Genomic DNA, 14,071 nt, shown 5'->3' with positions numbered 1-14,071 from the left:
ATGTACAGCTGATGTATATTACAGAATTGTACCCCTGAAATCTACATAGTTTTAACCAATGTCACCCCGATAAATTCAATAAAAAAAGACATCTTGACAGGATTTCAGTTTTGCAAACTCCAGGGACAACAGAAATGTTGCCTGTTTTGCTGTTTGAGAGAAGCCTCGCGGTGTGAATTAAGCAAACCCAGCCAGGGCTGCAGGCAGCCTCCGGGCCTCGCCCCGGGTGGCCTCGCCCCGGGCCCACGGACAGGCGGGCTGGACGGGCTGCCCTGCGTGGGGCGGGGAGCCCCGCAGCCGCGGCGCCAGAACCCGGGCACCAGCCGTGGAAACGCCGCGCGCGCGCCCGCGGGGCCACGTGACGGCCGCGGGGACGCGCGGGGACCGGCCTGCGCGCGGCTCGGCGGGGACCAGGCGGCGGGAAGGGGCGGGGCCCGGGCGGGGCGCGGGGAGAGGCGGGCGCGGGAGGGAGGAGTGGAGATGGCGGCGGCGGCGGCGGCTCAGGGGGGCGGGGGCGGGGAGCCCCGGGGAGCCGAGGGGGTCGGCCCGGGGGTCGCGGGGGACGTGGAGGTGGTGAAGGGGCAGCCGTTCGACGTGGGCCCGCGCTACTCGCAGCTGCAGTACATCGGCGAGGGCGCGTACGGCATGGTCAGGTGAGGGGCGTTCCGGGCAGGGCCGCGGGGAGGGGGCCGCGGGCGGGGAGGGCCTGGGTGCTGGGTGCTGGGTGCTGGGTGCTCTCTGCGCCTGGAGACCCGAGCGTCCCGAGAGGCGGGGGCGCGGCCGGGCTGGGAGCGCCCCGGGAGAGGGCCTTGGGGTGCTTTCTGCGTGCGTCCGAGGAGGGGGCTTGAGCCTTGACGGCCTTTCCACAGTGAAGGGAGGGCATCTGGGTGGCGGGGAGCTGCGGGGACCTGGGGACCCTGTGGGCGTGGGTGCGGGAGGAGAATAGGGTCTTGGGACGGTCCCACCCCTAGTGCAGAGGGAGCGAGGACCCTCCTCGGGGAGGGCGCCCGGGGTTCCCCGGGAGGCCTGCCCGGAGTTGGGGAGAGCTGAGCGGCGCTCGGGGCTGGGCAGTGCCGGGACTGGCCCAGGAGCGCCTCCCTGCAACTTTCCGGAGGGGCTGCGCTCTCCCCTCCCCACGGTGTGCGCTGGGCCTTTGTTCATCTGCCAACAGCTCTGCTGCCCCGTGGGCACCTTGCCCGTCGGGTACCTCGCCCTGACAGCCGTGCCTGCCTTATCCCTTCCCTCCAGCCCCTCCTGCGACTCCCTCCTTCTCCCGGTCTTTGCCTCACTGTCTGTCCTCCACTCGCCTCCCAGCCCCGGCCCTGCCCTGGGTTGGGGAGCCCATCACCGGGAGGGGAAGGCAACTAGAATGGACAGGGCTGCAGAGAGGGGAAGTCTGTGAGCGGTCAGTCTCTTCCTCTCTTTGTGAAGTCGCTGAAGGGCTGCCTGGCTGGTCCCCAGCTTTCTCCCTGGAGATCCCAGGCCTTCAGCAGGAAGGAACCAGCATTGTTTACGACTTGGCCAGAGCCCTCTCCTGCTCCCGCCCTTCCCTGCCATGGCCTGGGTGGGGCCAGCAGGCCTGGACTCCCCCTCTGTACGACCACACCAACACCACCTCTCTGGCCCTCTCAGCTCCGCTTACGACCACGTCCGCAAGACACGCGTGGCCATCAAGAAAATCAGCCCCTTCGAGCATCAGACCTACTGCCAGCGCACGCTGCGGGAAATCCAGATCTTGCTGCGCTTCCGCCATGAGAATGTCATCGGCATCCGAGACATTCTTCGGGCACCTACGCTGGACGCCATGAGGGATGTGTATCCTTCACCTCGGCCCGCTGGCTGGCCAGGCACGGCCTCAGAGCTGGGCTGGGAGAACACTGGGTTTCTTTCTGTTTCCTTCTTCCCTGTCACCCTCCAGAACAAACCCAGGGAGAGAAACCTAGCGGGAAAGAGGCCACAGGGGGTAGGAGGCTGGGCGGCCTCAGGGGAAGCCTGGCCTGCTGCAGCCGGGCACTGTGGCCTTGGGCACGTCCGCTCTCTGCTGTGCCCCTGGGGGGTCTGGGCAAGATGGTCTCTAAGGGGCTTTGTCTCCTGATACGTCCAGGTGTGTGACAGGATCCAGCCTCTGCCCCCAGCCAGCTCTTGGTTAACAGACGGGTCTTTCCCCTCAGGGTCCTCAGACTGGGGGGCTAGCAGGCAAGAAGAAAGCGGCCCCTTTTTGAGGGCCTACTATGAGTCAGGCGCAGTGCATGCCCAGGGCTTTCACATTTCTAATTCTACCTCCCAACTGCCCGATGAGATAGGTCTCAGCTCCCTTTCGTTCGTAGATGAGGAAATTGAGGCTCAGAAAGCCTTCTGCTGCTGCCTCTGCCCCTCCCCCAAAGAAACCCTGTCCTTTCTCCAGGACTTCCTGCTGGGAGGGAGCCCCACCCCGTCACCTGTGGCCTTGCACCTTGCCCAGGGCCCAGCCTGGCCTTTGTTGCCCTCCCCCCATATCACCTTCCTGGTTTGTTGTCCACTTCCTGCCTGGCTCTGTTGTTAGCAGCTTCTAATACCCATCACCTCTCCCCACTCCACCCACCCCAGTCAGTCCCAGCTCTCCACCCAAGCGCGGGGATTTGTGCCGCCGTGTCTGCAGGCCCCCACCACAAACTGCGGGCAGGAAACCTCCACACTCGCCCCCAGCTCGCTGTGTGACCTTCAGCAGCTTCCCCTATAAAACAGGGTTGGCCCATACGTTCCCAGAGGCCCTTTGAGGCTGATTCTGAAAGATAGTCCTTATTCGTGCAGAGACAAGCCAAGAGACGTTTATGTATGTATGTATGCATGCATGCATGCATGCAAGTTTAATCTTAAAACATATAAGGACATGTACTCCTCTATCTTCGGATGCACGGCCAAGCACTCTTTGAGTAGGAGCGTGCTGCTGGGTTTCTCCTCATTGGTCTTGCACAAACTATTCCCATAAGGTAGGCATTTCTTTTTAAGAAACATTTATTGCATGCCAGATGGTATTCATACATTATCTCATGTAACCCTCTCAACAGCCATGTGGCTCAGGCATTTATAATAGCAACACGAGTCCATGTTTGCTGAACACTTACAGTGTGCCAAGCACTGGGCTGGCTTCTTCACAGGGGTCATCTCATTTCATTGTCACCACCACTCTCGAAAGAACCATTCTTTCTCCTGCTTTTCAGTGAGGAAATAGAGGTGCAGACAGGTTGAGGTCGTAAAACCAATGAGCAGGGGGGTGGGGATTTGACACCAGCAGGTTAACCCCAGAGCTGCTGCTCTTTTTTTTTTAAAAAGATGTATTTTTATTGATTTCAGAGAGGAAGGGAGAGGGAGAGAGATAGAAACATCAATGATGAGAGAGGATCATTGATTGGCCGCCTCCTGCACGCCCCACACTAAGGACCGAGCCCGCAACCTGGGCATGTGCCCTTGACTGGAATTGAACCCGGGACCCTTCAGTCCATAGGCCAACACTCTATCCACTGAGCCAAACTGGCCAGGGCCAGAGCTGCTGCTCTTACCTGGAGTTCTCCTGCCTCCTGCAGAACTGAGTGCTTTTGCTCAGGGTCACAGCTGAGATGCAGCAGAGGCACCGAGCCCAACTGCTGAGCCTGGGCCCTGCCCAGCTTGTGATAGGGGTTGGCAGATCTCTTGAGTCTTAGGGGTGCCAGCTGGAGGGGATGCGAAGCCTAGTCACCAGAGCCCGTTCTTCTTAACCAAGTGCCTCCCGCTGCCCCCACCCGTGGGGTCTCCGATACCACCCTCAGCTACATTGTGCAGGACCTGATGGAGACAGACCTGTACAAGTTGCTCAAAAGCCAGCAGCTGAGCAACGACCACGTCTGCTACTTCCTCTACCAGATCCTGCGGGGCCTCAAGTATATCCACTCAGCTAACGTGCTCCACCGGGATTTAAAGCCCTCCAACCTGCTCATCAACACCACCTGCGACCTTAAGGTCAGGGGTTGGGTGCCTGTTCCCTCCTCCCGCCGGGGTCTGGGGCTTCCGTTTGACTGATAGCCCCCTGGAGTAGGCGAGCGCTGCAAGCAAAGGGAGCAGCATGGGCAGGGGCGTGGCGGGATGATTGCTTGGGCGTGGAGACCTTGAGCACCAAGCTTATCAGCCCGGGTTGGATTCCAGATCTGCGATTTTGGCCTGGCCCGGATCGCCGATCCTGAGCATGACCACACTGGCTTCCTGACAGAATACGTGGCCACGCGCTGGTACCGGGCCCCAGAGATCATGCTTAACTCCAAGGTAGGGGGCCCACCCACCCCCAAAGGGAAGGGGCCAGGTCCCAGAAAGCCCTGGAGCCACCTCTGAGCCAGGCAGTGACCCCCCCCGGGGCCGGGTCACATTACTCTGGTCCTTGGGATCTGGAAAGAGGCTAAGCATTAGCTCCTCCCAGGCTCTGCTCTCTGCCTCCTGCAGCGTTGCATCTAGGTTGGGGTGGTGGCTTGGCCCAGACAACAGGGCCCTGTTGAGGCTGGCCCAGGACCCACCACCTTCTCCCCCTCCCCAGGGCTACACCAAGTCCATCGATATCTGGTCTGTGGGCTGCATTCTGGCTGAAATGCTCTCCAACCGGCCCATCTTCCCTGGCAAGCACTACCTGGACCAGCTCAACCACATTCTGGGTGAGGGGGCCTGGCCAGCCGAGTGGAAGGGAGATTAGCCTGTTGGAAGTGAGATTTCTTTAGGGTCAGGGTCGGGGAGTCTGTGGGAGTCGGATCCGGAGTACCACCACCTTTGGAGCCTCTACAGCATCTCACAGGATTTCAGTGACATACAGATACTATCCCGTTGGCACATGGGAAGAGCAAGGCTACAGCCCACACGTAGGAAGGGCTGGAGCTGAGATTTGAACTGAGGGCTGCCCGAGTCCAGACCCCTTGCTCCATCATAGCGTTGGCTGGAGATAAAACTGTCAGGGCATGGAATGGGTGGGTGGCAGCTCCTGTTCTTGGCTCCTTCTGCTCCCAGAGGGGAGAGAAGATCTCTCACCAAGTCACCTGCCCTACCCATAGGCATCCTGGGTTCCCCATCCCCAGAGGACCTGAACTGCATCATCAACATGAAGGCCCGAAACTACCTGCAGTCTCTGCCTTCCAAGACCAAGGTGGCCTGGGCCAAGCTGTTCCCCAAGTCAGACTCCAAAGGTGAGAGAGACAAGGGGCTGACGTGGGGTAGAGGCTGGGTGCGTGAGCCCAGCAGCTGCCTGAGGACACAGGCCCCCGGGCACAGAGAAGCAAAACAGTGCCTCTGGGAACTCGCCTAGCCTTCCCTTTGACCCCTGATTCCTGCCCTTCCTTAGCCCTTGACCTGCTGGACCGGATGTTGACCTTCAACCCTAACAAACGGATCACAGTGGAAGAAGCCCTGGCTCACCCCTACTTGGAGCAGTACTACGACCCAACAGATGAGGTGGGTCAGCCACCAGCAGCAGGCCTGGTGGGTAAGTGGGTGGGTAGGCATCCCTCAGTATCTGGCCTGAGCCTCACATCTTTGCCACCCTAGCCAGTGGCCGAGGAACCTTTCACCTTTGACATGGAGCTGGATGATCTACCCAAGGAGCGGCTGAAGGAGCTCATATTCCAGGAAACAGCCCGCTTCCAGCCCGGGGTGCTGGAGGCCACCTAACCTGAACAGATGCCGCCGCTCCCTGGGGCTCGGTGAGTGCGCCCCACCGCCCACGCGCTGATTCACTCTGAGACCAGGGTACCTACCAAACATCCTGTACAGTCAAAAGCTCGCTCATGCCCATGACCCATGTGTACGGGAGCAACAGGAGGGCCAGAGACTGCCCAGACCGTAGACCTGTGGCCTGCCAGTCTTCATGTCCCTCCTTTCCCGCAGCCCCAAATGTCTCCCATCGGCCAACACCCTGCTGCCTCCAGCCCCAGAGGTCACTGAGGGCCCCTCTCACCCAGCTGAGGACCGGAGCCAGGTTTTGCCCCTCCCAGTATGGACAGAGAGGCAGGTGGGGCCGCAATTGCTTTGGGAGGAGCTAGCAGCTCTCAGCCTGACCCAGATACCACGCTTTCTCACACCTGGTGCCCAGGTCAGCAGTTCACCCACCTTTGGGGGACTCCGACCCACACCTCTCTTCCCTCCTTCGTCACCTCCGGTCTTTCTGCCAGCTGGAGCCTGAGAGAGGGCGGGCAGACACACCTGCGCTCAAACCCCAGCTCGGACACGTAGTAAGAGCTGTGTGATATTGTGCAAGACACCTCACTTCTGCAGCTCCGTTTCCTGGGGACCGCCCCGATAATGAGAGCAAACACAGAGCACTACGCATTGTTCTAGATGTTTCTGTGTAGGAGCTCGTTGCAGCCTTACAGCAGTACCATGAGACAGGTACTCACGTTCCCCATGATGAGGAAACAGGCACACCTCACTCGCTGTCAGGATGAAATGGAAGGGGATGAGGTCAGAGCTCCGGCAGGTGCTCTCCTGGTGCTAATGGCTCCTTTCCTGCCTGCCTTTCTGTTTAGGCCCTGCCTCCTGTCTGCCCCTCCCCTGCTGGACTGTTAGAAAATGGACACTGAGCCCAGCCCGGACCCCGGCAGCCCAGGTCGGGGCACAGGGCGGGCCTGGCCATCTTCCCTCGCTTTGCTCAGGCCTCCTGCTTCAGGCAGGCCAAGGCTCCCTCCCTCCCCCTCCCCCGCCCCTCCTAGGACCTGTGGCTCAGGTGGCCCCAAAGCAAATTCCCCTCAGCGGCTCTGCCTTCCTCTCCCCACCCCGGCTCTCCCAGTCTCTGGTGGTTCCAGAATCGAAGGGCTCTGGCTGCCCTGTGACCTCCTGAGGGATGGGGGGGCGGGGGGGGGGGGGGTTAGGGCACACTGAGTCGGGACTCAGGGCCAGCCATGCCCCACTCACCTCATTCAAACCCCACCCATTTCCCCTCAAGGAACATTCCTAAGGCTCAAGGGCTAGTATCCTTGAGGAGCAGGGCCCTGCCTAAGCCCCCTCCCCCTAAGCTGCCACATCTAACTCCTGCTGCTTCTGTGTGTGGGTGAGCAGAAGTGGAGGTGGGGCGCGGAGAGCCCCGTGCCCCTGCCCACCTGTGCCTGTGTCTAATATATAAATACAGAGATGTGTATACGATGGCCCTGGTCTGTCTGTGTTCGCCGATGCTGTGCCCCTCGCCATTGCTGCTTTGAAGACTGACACTCCAGCCCAGCTGCCTCCCAGCTGTGGCTTTACCTGGCCCTGTCACCCCTGGCTCCCCAGCTGGCCAGGGTTGAAGATGGGAGCGTACGAAGCTCCACCTCCTGGACAGAGTGGGGTCAATTTTCCCCTTAGCCACTGTCCTCTCCCCTCTCTGACGTCTTCCTAACTGGCTGGGGCGATTCGGGGGTGATTCCGGCACCCTACACGCCCCTGGATTTTCTAGAATGGCAAGGGATGGTGTCCCCCGGCCACATGCACAGGTGGTCGGGGGGAGGTTATAGCAGACGTGTGGGGGGAACCTGACGCCCCAGGGTTGTCAAGCAGAGAGGGGCGCTGGGATCTGTGGAGCCGCTCGGCCTCGCCTCCCACCTGTACTCCATCCCAGCTGAGCCCTGCAGCCTGGCGCTGGGCCAGCAGCAGGCTGAGCAAGTCCCAGGGGCGTGGTGGTGACCAGTGGTGGAATCAGCCTACATCAGCCAGGCAGTCGGCAAGGCAGCACAATTCGCCGGCGACAGCTGAGCTGGCGGCAGCCGGAGCCCGGGAGGCAGCGGCCATGAGCTCGGTGCTGTACTATGCCCTGCCCGCCCTGGGCAGCTATGCCGTGCTCTCCATCTTCTTCCTGCGCCGGCCTCGCCTGCTGCACACACCCGGGGTTCCGGCCTTCCGGCCCCGCCTGGGGGCCCACCGGGGAGGTGAGCTGCGGGGAGAAGGGGGGTGCAGGCTACTGAGGGTGGAATAGGGAGAGCAAGACACGTGCCAAGGTGGACAGCAGAGAGGGGCAGGTCTACGGGGCCAGATGTTAGGAAGAGGGCGGACCGAGGTAGGAGGAGAGCGGGTGGCGGGGCAGGATGTGAACGAGGAAAGAGAGGCTGCCCACCTGGGCTGACGGGGTGACGAGGCAGGGGCCCGGGGAGGGGAAGGGGTCCAGCCCCAGGGACCCACCGCGCTGCCCCACACAGGATCTGGAGAGAGGCTGGAGAACACCATGGAGGCCATGGAGAAGTGAGTGAGCTGCGAGGCCGTGCCAGCTGTGCGCCGCATGAAGCCAAGGGGTGCCATGCACTTCCTAGTCCGGGTGACTGGAGCCCCTGGAGGCATCGCACAGCCTGCCTACCCGCTTTCAATTGCCCCACGCTCCCCTGAACCTCCCCACCACCCTGTGCCCCACGGCCCACTGACCTTTGCTCCCTCAGCGCCATGGCCCAGCGCGCAGACCTCCTGGAGCTGGACTGTCAGCTGACCCGGGACGGTGTGGTGGTGGTGTCCCACGACGAGAACCTGTCCCGCCAGTCAGGCGTGAACAGGGATGTGAGCAGCCTGGAGTTTGAGGTGGGCCTTGCCCTAGCGCCCCCTTACCCAGAGAGCCCCCCATGAGCCTCCTGGTGACACGCCCCTGCCTCCCCAGGAGCTGCCCCTCTACAAGGAGGAGCTGGAGGTTTACTTCTCACCAGGTAAGAGCGTGGGCTGTGAGCCCTGGGCTGGGCCAGCTGAGCGGGGTCATGGCCTCAACCTCTGCCCTCTCTTCTCCTCTGGCACGTGCCCCCCTTTCCCTGGGTTCCCCCTCGCACCCACCCGTCCTCCTCTGACCCCTCCCATCCTCCCCAGGCCACTTTGCACATGGGTCAGACCGGCACATGGTGCGTCTGGAGGATGTTTTCCAGAGGTTCCCTCGGATGCCCGTGAGTGTGGAGGTCAAAGAGGAAAACGAGCAGCTCATTCACAAGGTGGTGCTGTGGGCAGGGTGGGGAGGGCCCGGCCTGGGGAGAGGCCTGACTCCCTTTCATCTCCTTCCTCCTCCTCCCAGATCGCCAGCCTGGTGAGGCACTTTGACCGCAATGAAATCACCATCTGGGCCTCGGAGAAGAGCTCCATCATGAAGAAGTGCCAGGCGGCCGTGAGTCCCTTCCCCCCCCCCCCCCCAGCTCCTGCAGCCCCTCCTCCCAGGGGCTGGAGCCCCGCCCAACCTGAGGGCCTAGGCTAGTGGGGGGTCTGGGGGGTTCTGGAGGATTTGGAGAGGTGAGCTGGTGGAGGAAGTATGTGAGCCAAGTCAAGTCATGCTGCCGGGAACAGGGAGGGTGCATTTAGGCCTTGAGTGCTGGGCCAAGATGTGACTTTGATCCCGCAGATAGTAGGGTTTCTTGATGTTCCAAAGCTATTTCCCCTGCAGCCCAAGCCTCTCTGCTTCCCTCTCACCGCCCCCCTTGCCTCCCAGAACCCCGAGATGCCGCTCTCCTTCACAAGGTGCCGAGTAATCCGGTTGTTACTGCTGTATTACCTGGGGCTCCTGCCCTTCGTCCCTATCCCCGAGAAGTTCCTCTTGTGCTTCCTGCCCACCATCATCAACAGGTGCCTACAGGGTCCCCATCTCCCTTCTCCATCCTCCCCCAGGCTTCCAGCTGCTTCTGTCCTTAGAAAAACACCCCCCATCTCAAGCCCCATTTTGTAGGGTCCCCAGCCACCTTCAGGATAACCCCCACAGTACTTTGAAGACAGGGGTTCTCACGCAGCATTCACGAATACTAAGAGGACCATGAACCCTGTGACATTCAATGCAAATGTACTAGTATGTAGGTGTGGATAGAGTTTGGGAACAAAAGGTTCATTTACTCATCCATTCATCCAACTAGTATTTATCGAATGCCTACTCTGTTCCAGGTGCAGCAACACTAATAATCAAGCAGGGTGGGTGGGGCAAGGCCCTCGGCTTACAGCCTGGCTAGGGAGACACATGTTAATTATAGCATCGCTCTGATCCTCAAAAGGAAAAGCAAGTGTTTCCCTGCCGGGGAAACAAGGATTAACAAAGTAACATCTGGGTAAAGTGTGAGGAGTTTGGATACTTCCCCGGCTCTGGGGCCGGGCCCCTCCCCCGCTGTCAGAGACCTTCGCTCCGGTGGCCCCGTGCTTTCTGCTGCCCTCTGTTGTCATGAGAAGCTCCCAGCCAGCCCCCACAATCCTTTGCTACAAAGACACCTTTATACTACAGAACTTTGTGTGTAGCATTTTTACACAGGATTTACAGTGTTTCCGCCTCCTTCAGTTAGCTGAGCTTTCCTTTGCAGCACCCCCGGGACATATGACCCCACAGAACATGGAGAATCTGAGGCTCAGAGCTCCCATAACTTGCTCGGGGTGATCCAGCTAGAAGTCCAGAGCCTGGCTCGCCCTGGGTCTGACTCCAAGGCCTGTGAAGGGACTCTAGAGTCACCCCTGGAGTGGGACAAGCAGGGGCAAGTAGCCGACCCATTAAACGCTGTCTGTTCTCAGGAGGCTGGTCAGGCCCAACCGGGAGGACCTCCAGACTGTGTCCAGCTTGGGAATCAGGCTAGGTTTCAGCCCGGGCCCCGCCACAGACTTGCATGTGACCTCGGGCAAGTTAATAAAACTCTCCGAGACTTAGTTTCCCTTCTGAAAAACAGTGAGGGGTGGGCACACCCTCAAAGCATGGAGTCAGGAGGTAAGAGTAGGATCTCACTGAACAAAGGGTGAATTGTTTGGGCAACTGCAAAGGTTCTTTTTTTAAATTTATTTTTTATTTCAGAGAGGAAGGGAGAGGGAGGGAGAGATAGAAACATCAATGATGAGAGAGAATCACTGATCAGCTGCCTCCTGCACACCCCCTACTGGGGATCGAGCCCATAACCCGGGGAATGTGCCCTTGACCGGAATTGAACCCGGGACCCTTCAGTCGACAGAGCAACACTCTATCCACTGAGCCAGATTGGCCAGGGCTGCAAAGGTTCTTTTAGAGGGGGTAGGTTTCACTGGTCAGGGATCACGACCACCCCCTCTCCACCCCGTGACGGAGAGAGACCCATGGGCTGACCACATACCCCTTCTCCACAGGACCTACTTCCCATTCTCCTGCTCTGGGCTGAACCAGCTGTCAGCCGTGGTTACTAAATGGTGAGGTGGGCGAGAAGGCTGGGTGGAGTGTCCCCATAGAGACCTGCCTCTGCCCTTCTCCTCAGTCCCCCTCATCTTGACCTTTGCCACCCGCCTCCCCACCAGGCTCATCATGAGGAAAAGTCTGATCCAACACCTGGAGCAGCGCGGAGTGCAGGTGAGGCTTCGCTACCTCCGTGCACGGCGTGGGCTGGCACAGCCCTCCCGTCACCGCTCCGCCGCTGACCAGCTGGCGCCTTGGGCAGGTCACCCTCAGAGCCTCGGTGTCTTCACTGTAAATGGGGCTAATGACATAGTCAGCTCCTCTGGATATGCCACTGGTACTTAGCAAGGGCTTGACAAACGCTAGCCATTCTGGTGAGGTACTGAACTGTCCTGATCCCTGATGAGGGGCTGGGCAAAGCCCAGAAGGGAAACACGGGCCTGCCCACCTCCTCCGCTCCCAGGCTCCAGCTCTGACCAGGTCATTTAATTAGCAAACCTCTGCTGGGCAGATATTCCGGGCACGAGGGCACTGAGTAGGGAGTTTACCGGGGCAGAGGGGAAGGAAGCAGGCCATCGCCGCCACAGGGAAAGGAAAAGGAAAGACAGAGGGAAAGTGCGGTGGCCTGGGGGTCAGAGGCCTCGGGGAGAAGTGAGGCCTGGCTCCAGGGGCGGACCAGGAGAACACGCAGGCACAGGCGGGAGGCCCCCGTGGGAAGACCCAGAGGAGCTAGAGGCCGGCAGTCAGAGACAGAGCGGGCTCCCACCGCAGCAGCCTGGAGGACGCGGCACCAGGGGGCTGGAGAAGGCAGCAGAGGCTGCGACAGGCAACCCAAGGACCTCCGGAAGGAGCCTGGGCTTCTGCCCAAAGGGAGGGGAAGCTTTTGAGGGAAGAGACCATTGAGATTTGCTGAGGGAGGGTCATCCCTGTGCAGAGGGGACTGTGGGGGCCACTGTGGAAGCAGAGTCTCAGGAGGAGGCGGATGCTGTCACTGACAGGATTTGGGTTCAAGTGGTGACAGTGGGATGGATGGGAGAGTTTACTCACAGACAAGCCACTGACTGGATGAGGGCAAGTGAGGATGAGCCCTCCCACTCCCTGGGGCTTCAACAGGACTCTAGGAGGCCGGACCTCAGCTGTCACATTAGGAACCCAGAGGCCCAGGGGCTTGCCCAGGGCACAGATCCCGGTCCCACCAGGTCAGTGCCCACAGGAGAGGACTCGGCAGGCAGGGAAGGGAGGGCAGCAGCGGGCGCGGCCTGCTGGTAAACAGTCCACAGCTGGCTTCCGTGGTGTACATGCTGCCTGGGCCGATTTCGGGCTACCAACGTGACGTCGCTGAACGGAGCTGGGAAGAGATGGGAGGTAGCACATCGCTGCAGAGTATTTCCACCGGACACATTCGACAGACATAAATCTTCTCCAGGGCATAGGGGAAGTATGAGGGAGGAAGTGATGAGTTTTTAGATTTTATTGCCTTTGTTTTTAATACGGTTTACAGAATTGCAAGTTTATACAACTTAATATTTAATAATGGCCGTGCTCCAAACCAATTGGAAAAATTTCTGAAAATGGAGCCCTCGGCTCCCCAGCATTCCGCCGGGAGGCCTCCACGGAGCAGAGCTCTGACCAGCTGGGTGCAATGGGGAGTTCCAGGTCAAGCTGTTTGGAAACGACCCCTCTCCCCTCTCAGGTGGTATTTTGGTGCCTTAACGAAGAGTCGGATTTTGAAGTGGCCTACAGTCTGGGGGCCACTGGCGTCATGACCGATTACCCCACAGCCCTGAGGCGCTACCTGGACAACCACAGAGCAGCGGCCTAAGTCTCCTCAGCCGGGGCCCTTGCCCTCAACAATGTTTCTCTTTCCCAATAAATATTTTATTTTTAGTCAAGACTTTCTGCATTCTTTTCAGGGGGTAGAGGGTGTCCGGGGGTCAGAGATCCTAGAAAACCCTAAAGATGGCAGCCTAAGGCTGGAGTCTGGGACCCGAACTAGCCTGGCCCACTGGTTCCACCACATTCCAGGCCCAGTCATGCCACACCCTGTGCCAGCCTGGCCGCCACGCTCCTCAGGAATGTCCCTTCAGAGCCACAGATAATGGGCCCATTCTTCTGAGGCCACTGAGAGCCAGGCACACGGCGAGGGGCTTGGCGGGCCCTGAGCCTCCTCACCTGGCTGCAGAGGTGGGCATGGCGGGCGGCGGGCCCACAGCCCCACCTGCTGCCTGGCCACTCCAACCTTCCCCGCCCAGGTTTCCTGCTCCAGAAGCTCCCAGGTCCCCGGCCCTCTCAGCGGCATGTCTGTCAGTCATTTGTGAAACCGGCTTTCACCAGCCTGGGGACGACCGGGCCCTGGGGCGGTGCAGGGAACAAGACAAGGTTAGCATGGCAGCCTGTGTAAACACTCAGGTGCGAAAGGGGGAGCCCCCAGCAGACACCAACGCAGCTGGAGGGACGGGGCTCCAGGGGAGCCGCCACCCGGAGCGGGTGCTGCTCAGCTGGGCTCGGCTTGTTCCCAGGCTCCGGCCTCGGGGTCTAAGCGACCACACCTTTAGCTCCTCCATTCCGAGGCTGTCCCTGGTGCTGCGGCCAAGGCCGTGGACTCGGACCGGTGAGAATGCCGGCTCTGCCTCCTGCAGGCGGACAGCCTCGGCAGCAGGAGAGCAGCAGCAGCAGCTGCCTCGGGGCTGCAGCGGGGATGAAGGGTGGGCCCGGGCGGGGGAACGCAGGGAATTATGACTATTCTGTCCCCGGGGGCGTGCATTCAGACACCGTGCCCCTCCTAACCCCGCGCAGGTCAGGTACCTCACACACGTGCCCCTTCAAGAACCGCGGGAGGCCCGAGGGGCGGCCGGGCCGGGCCGGGCCGGGCCGGGCAGGGCCGGGCCGCCGGGCGGCGGGTGGACGGCGGGCGGCAGCCGCATTTCCGGGCGGCCGAGCCGGAGCGGGGGCGGGGTGGCCCGGCCTGCGCTGGCCGCGGTGTGACGCGCC

General features: G+C 60.6%; 2 protein-coding genes across 5 annotated transcripts; both read left to right on the top strand.

Annotated features, from left to right (window-relative positions):
• Positions 1-480: 480 nt before the first annotated feature.
• Positions 481-7,125, top strand: MAPK3 (mitogen-activated protein kinase 3; the record flags this gene model as incomplete). 2 transcript variants are annotated; one of them, XM_079784265.1, is made up of 9 exons in its annotated part: positions 481-653; positions 1,633-1,815; positions 3,786-3,975; positions 4,159-4,275; positions 4,541-4,655; positions 5,046-5,177; positions 5,333-5,442; positions 5,536-5,690; positions 6,513-7,125. In XM_079784265.1, the coding sequence occupies 8 exons, from the start codon at positions 481-483 to the stop codon at positions 5,656-5,658; spliced, it is 1,143 nt and encodes a 380-aa protein (XP_079640391.1). In that variant the 3' UTR covers positions 5,659-5,690; positions 6,513-7,125. The 2 variants fall into 2 exon arrangements, with proteins under 2 accessions (XP_079640391.1, XP_079640392.1); XM_079784266.1 differs by lacking the exon at positions 6,513-7,125 and adding an exon at positions 5,875-6,457.
• A 475-nt stretch (positions 7,126-7,600) lies between these two features.
• GDPD3 (glycerophosphodiester phosphodiesterase domain containing 3) lies at positions 7,601-13,931 on the top strand. Of its 3 annotated transcripts, XM_079784301.1 has the most exons (10): positions 7,601-7,883; positions 8,151-8,193; positions 8,385-8,520; positions 8,597-8,642; positions 8,797-8,915; positions 8,996-9,085; positions 9,404-9,537; positions 11,038-11,097; positions 11,203-11,254; positions 12,774-13,931. In XM_079784301.1, the coding sequence occupies exons 1-10, from the start codon at positions 7,745-7,747 to the stop codon at positions 12,900-12,902; spliced, it is 948 nt and encodes a 315-aa protein (XP_079640427.1). In that variant the 5' UTR covers positions 7,601-7,744; the 3' UTR covers positions 12,903-13,931. The 3 variants fall into 3 exon arrangements, with proteins under 3 accessions (XP_079640427.1, XP_079640428.1, XP_079640426.1); XM_079784302.1 differs by having other exon boundaries at positions 8,797-8,870; positions 11,203-13,931; XM_079784300.1 differs by having other exon boundaries at positions 11,203-13,931.
• The last annotated feature ends 140 nt before the right edge of the window (positions 13,932-14,071 follow it).

This window comes from Cnephaeus nilssonii (assembly GCF_951640355.1).
Source record: "Cnephaeus nilssonii genome assembly, chromosome: 2".
In the NCBI taxonomy this organism is placed as follows: domain Eukaryota; kingdom Metazoa; phylum Chordata; class Mammalia; order Chiroptera; family Vespertilionidae; genus Cnephaeus; species Cnephaeus nilssonii.
Note: the sequence above shows the minus strand (reverse complement) of the source record. Positions and strands in the feature narration are given on the sequence as shown.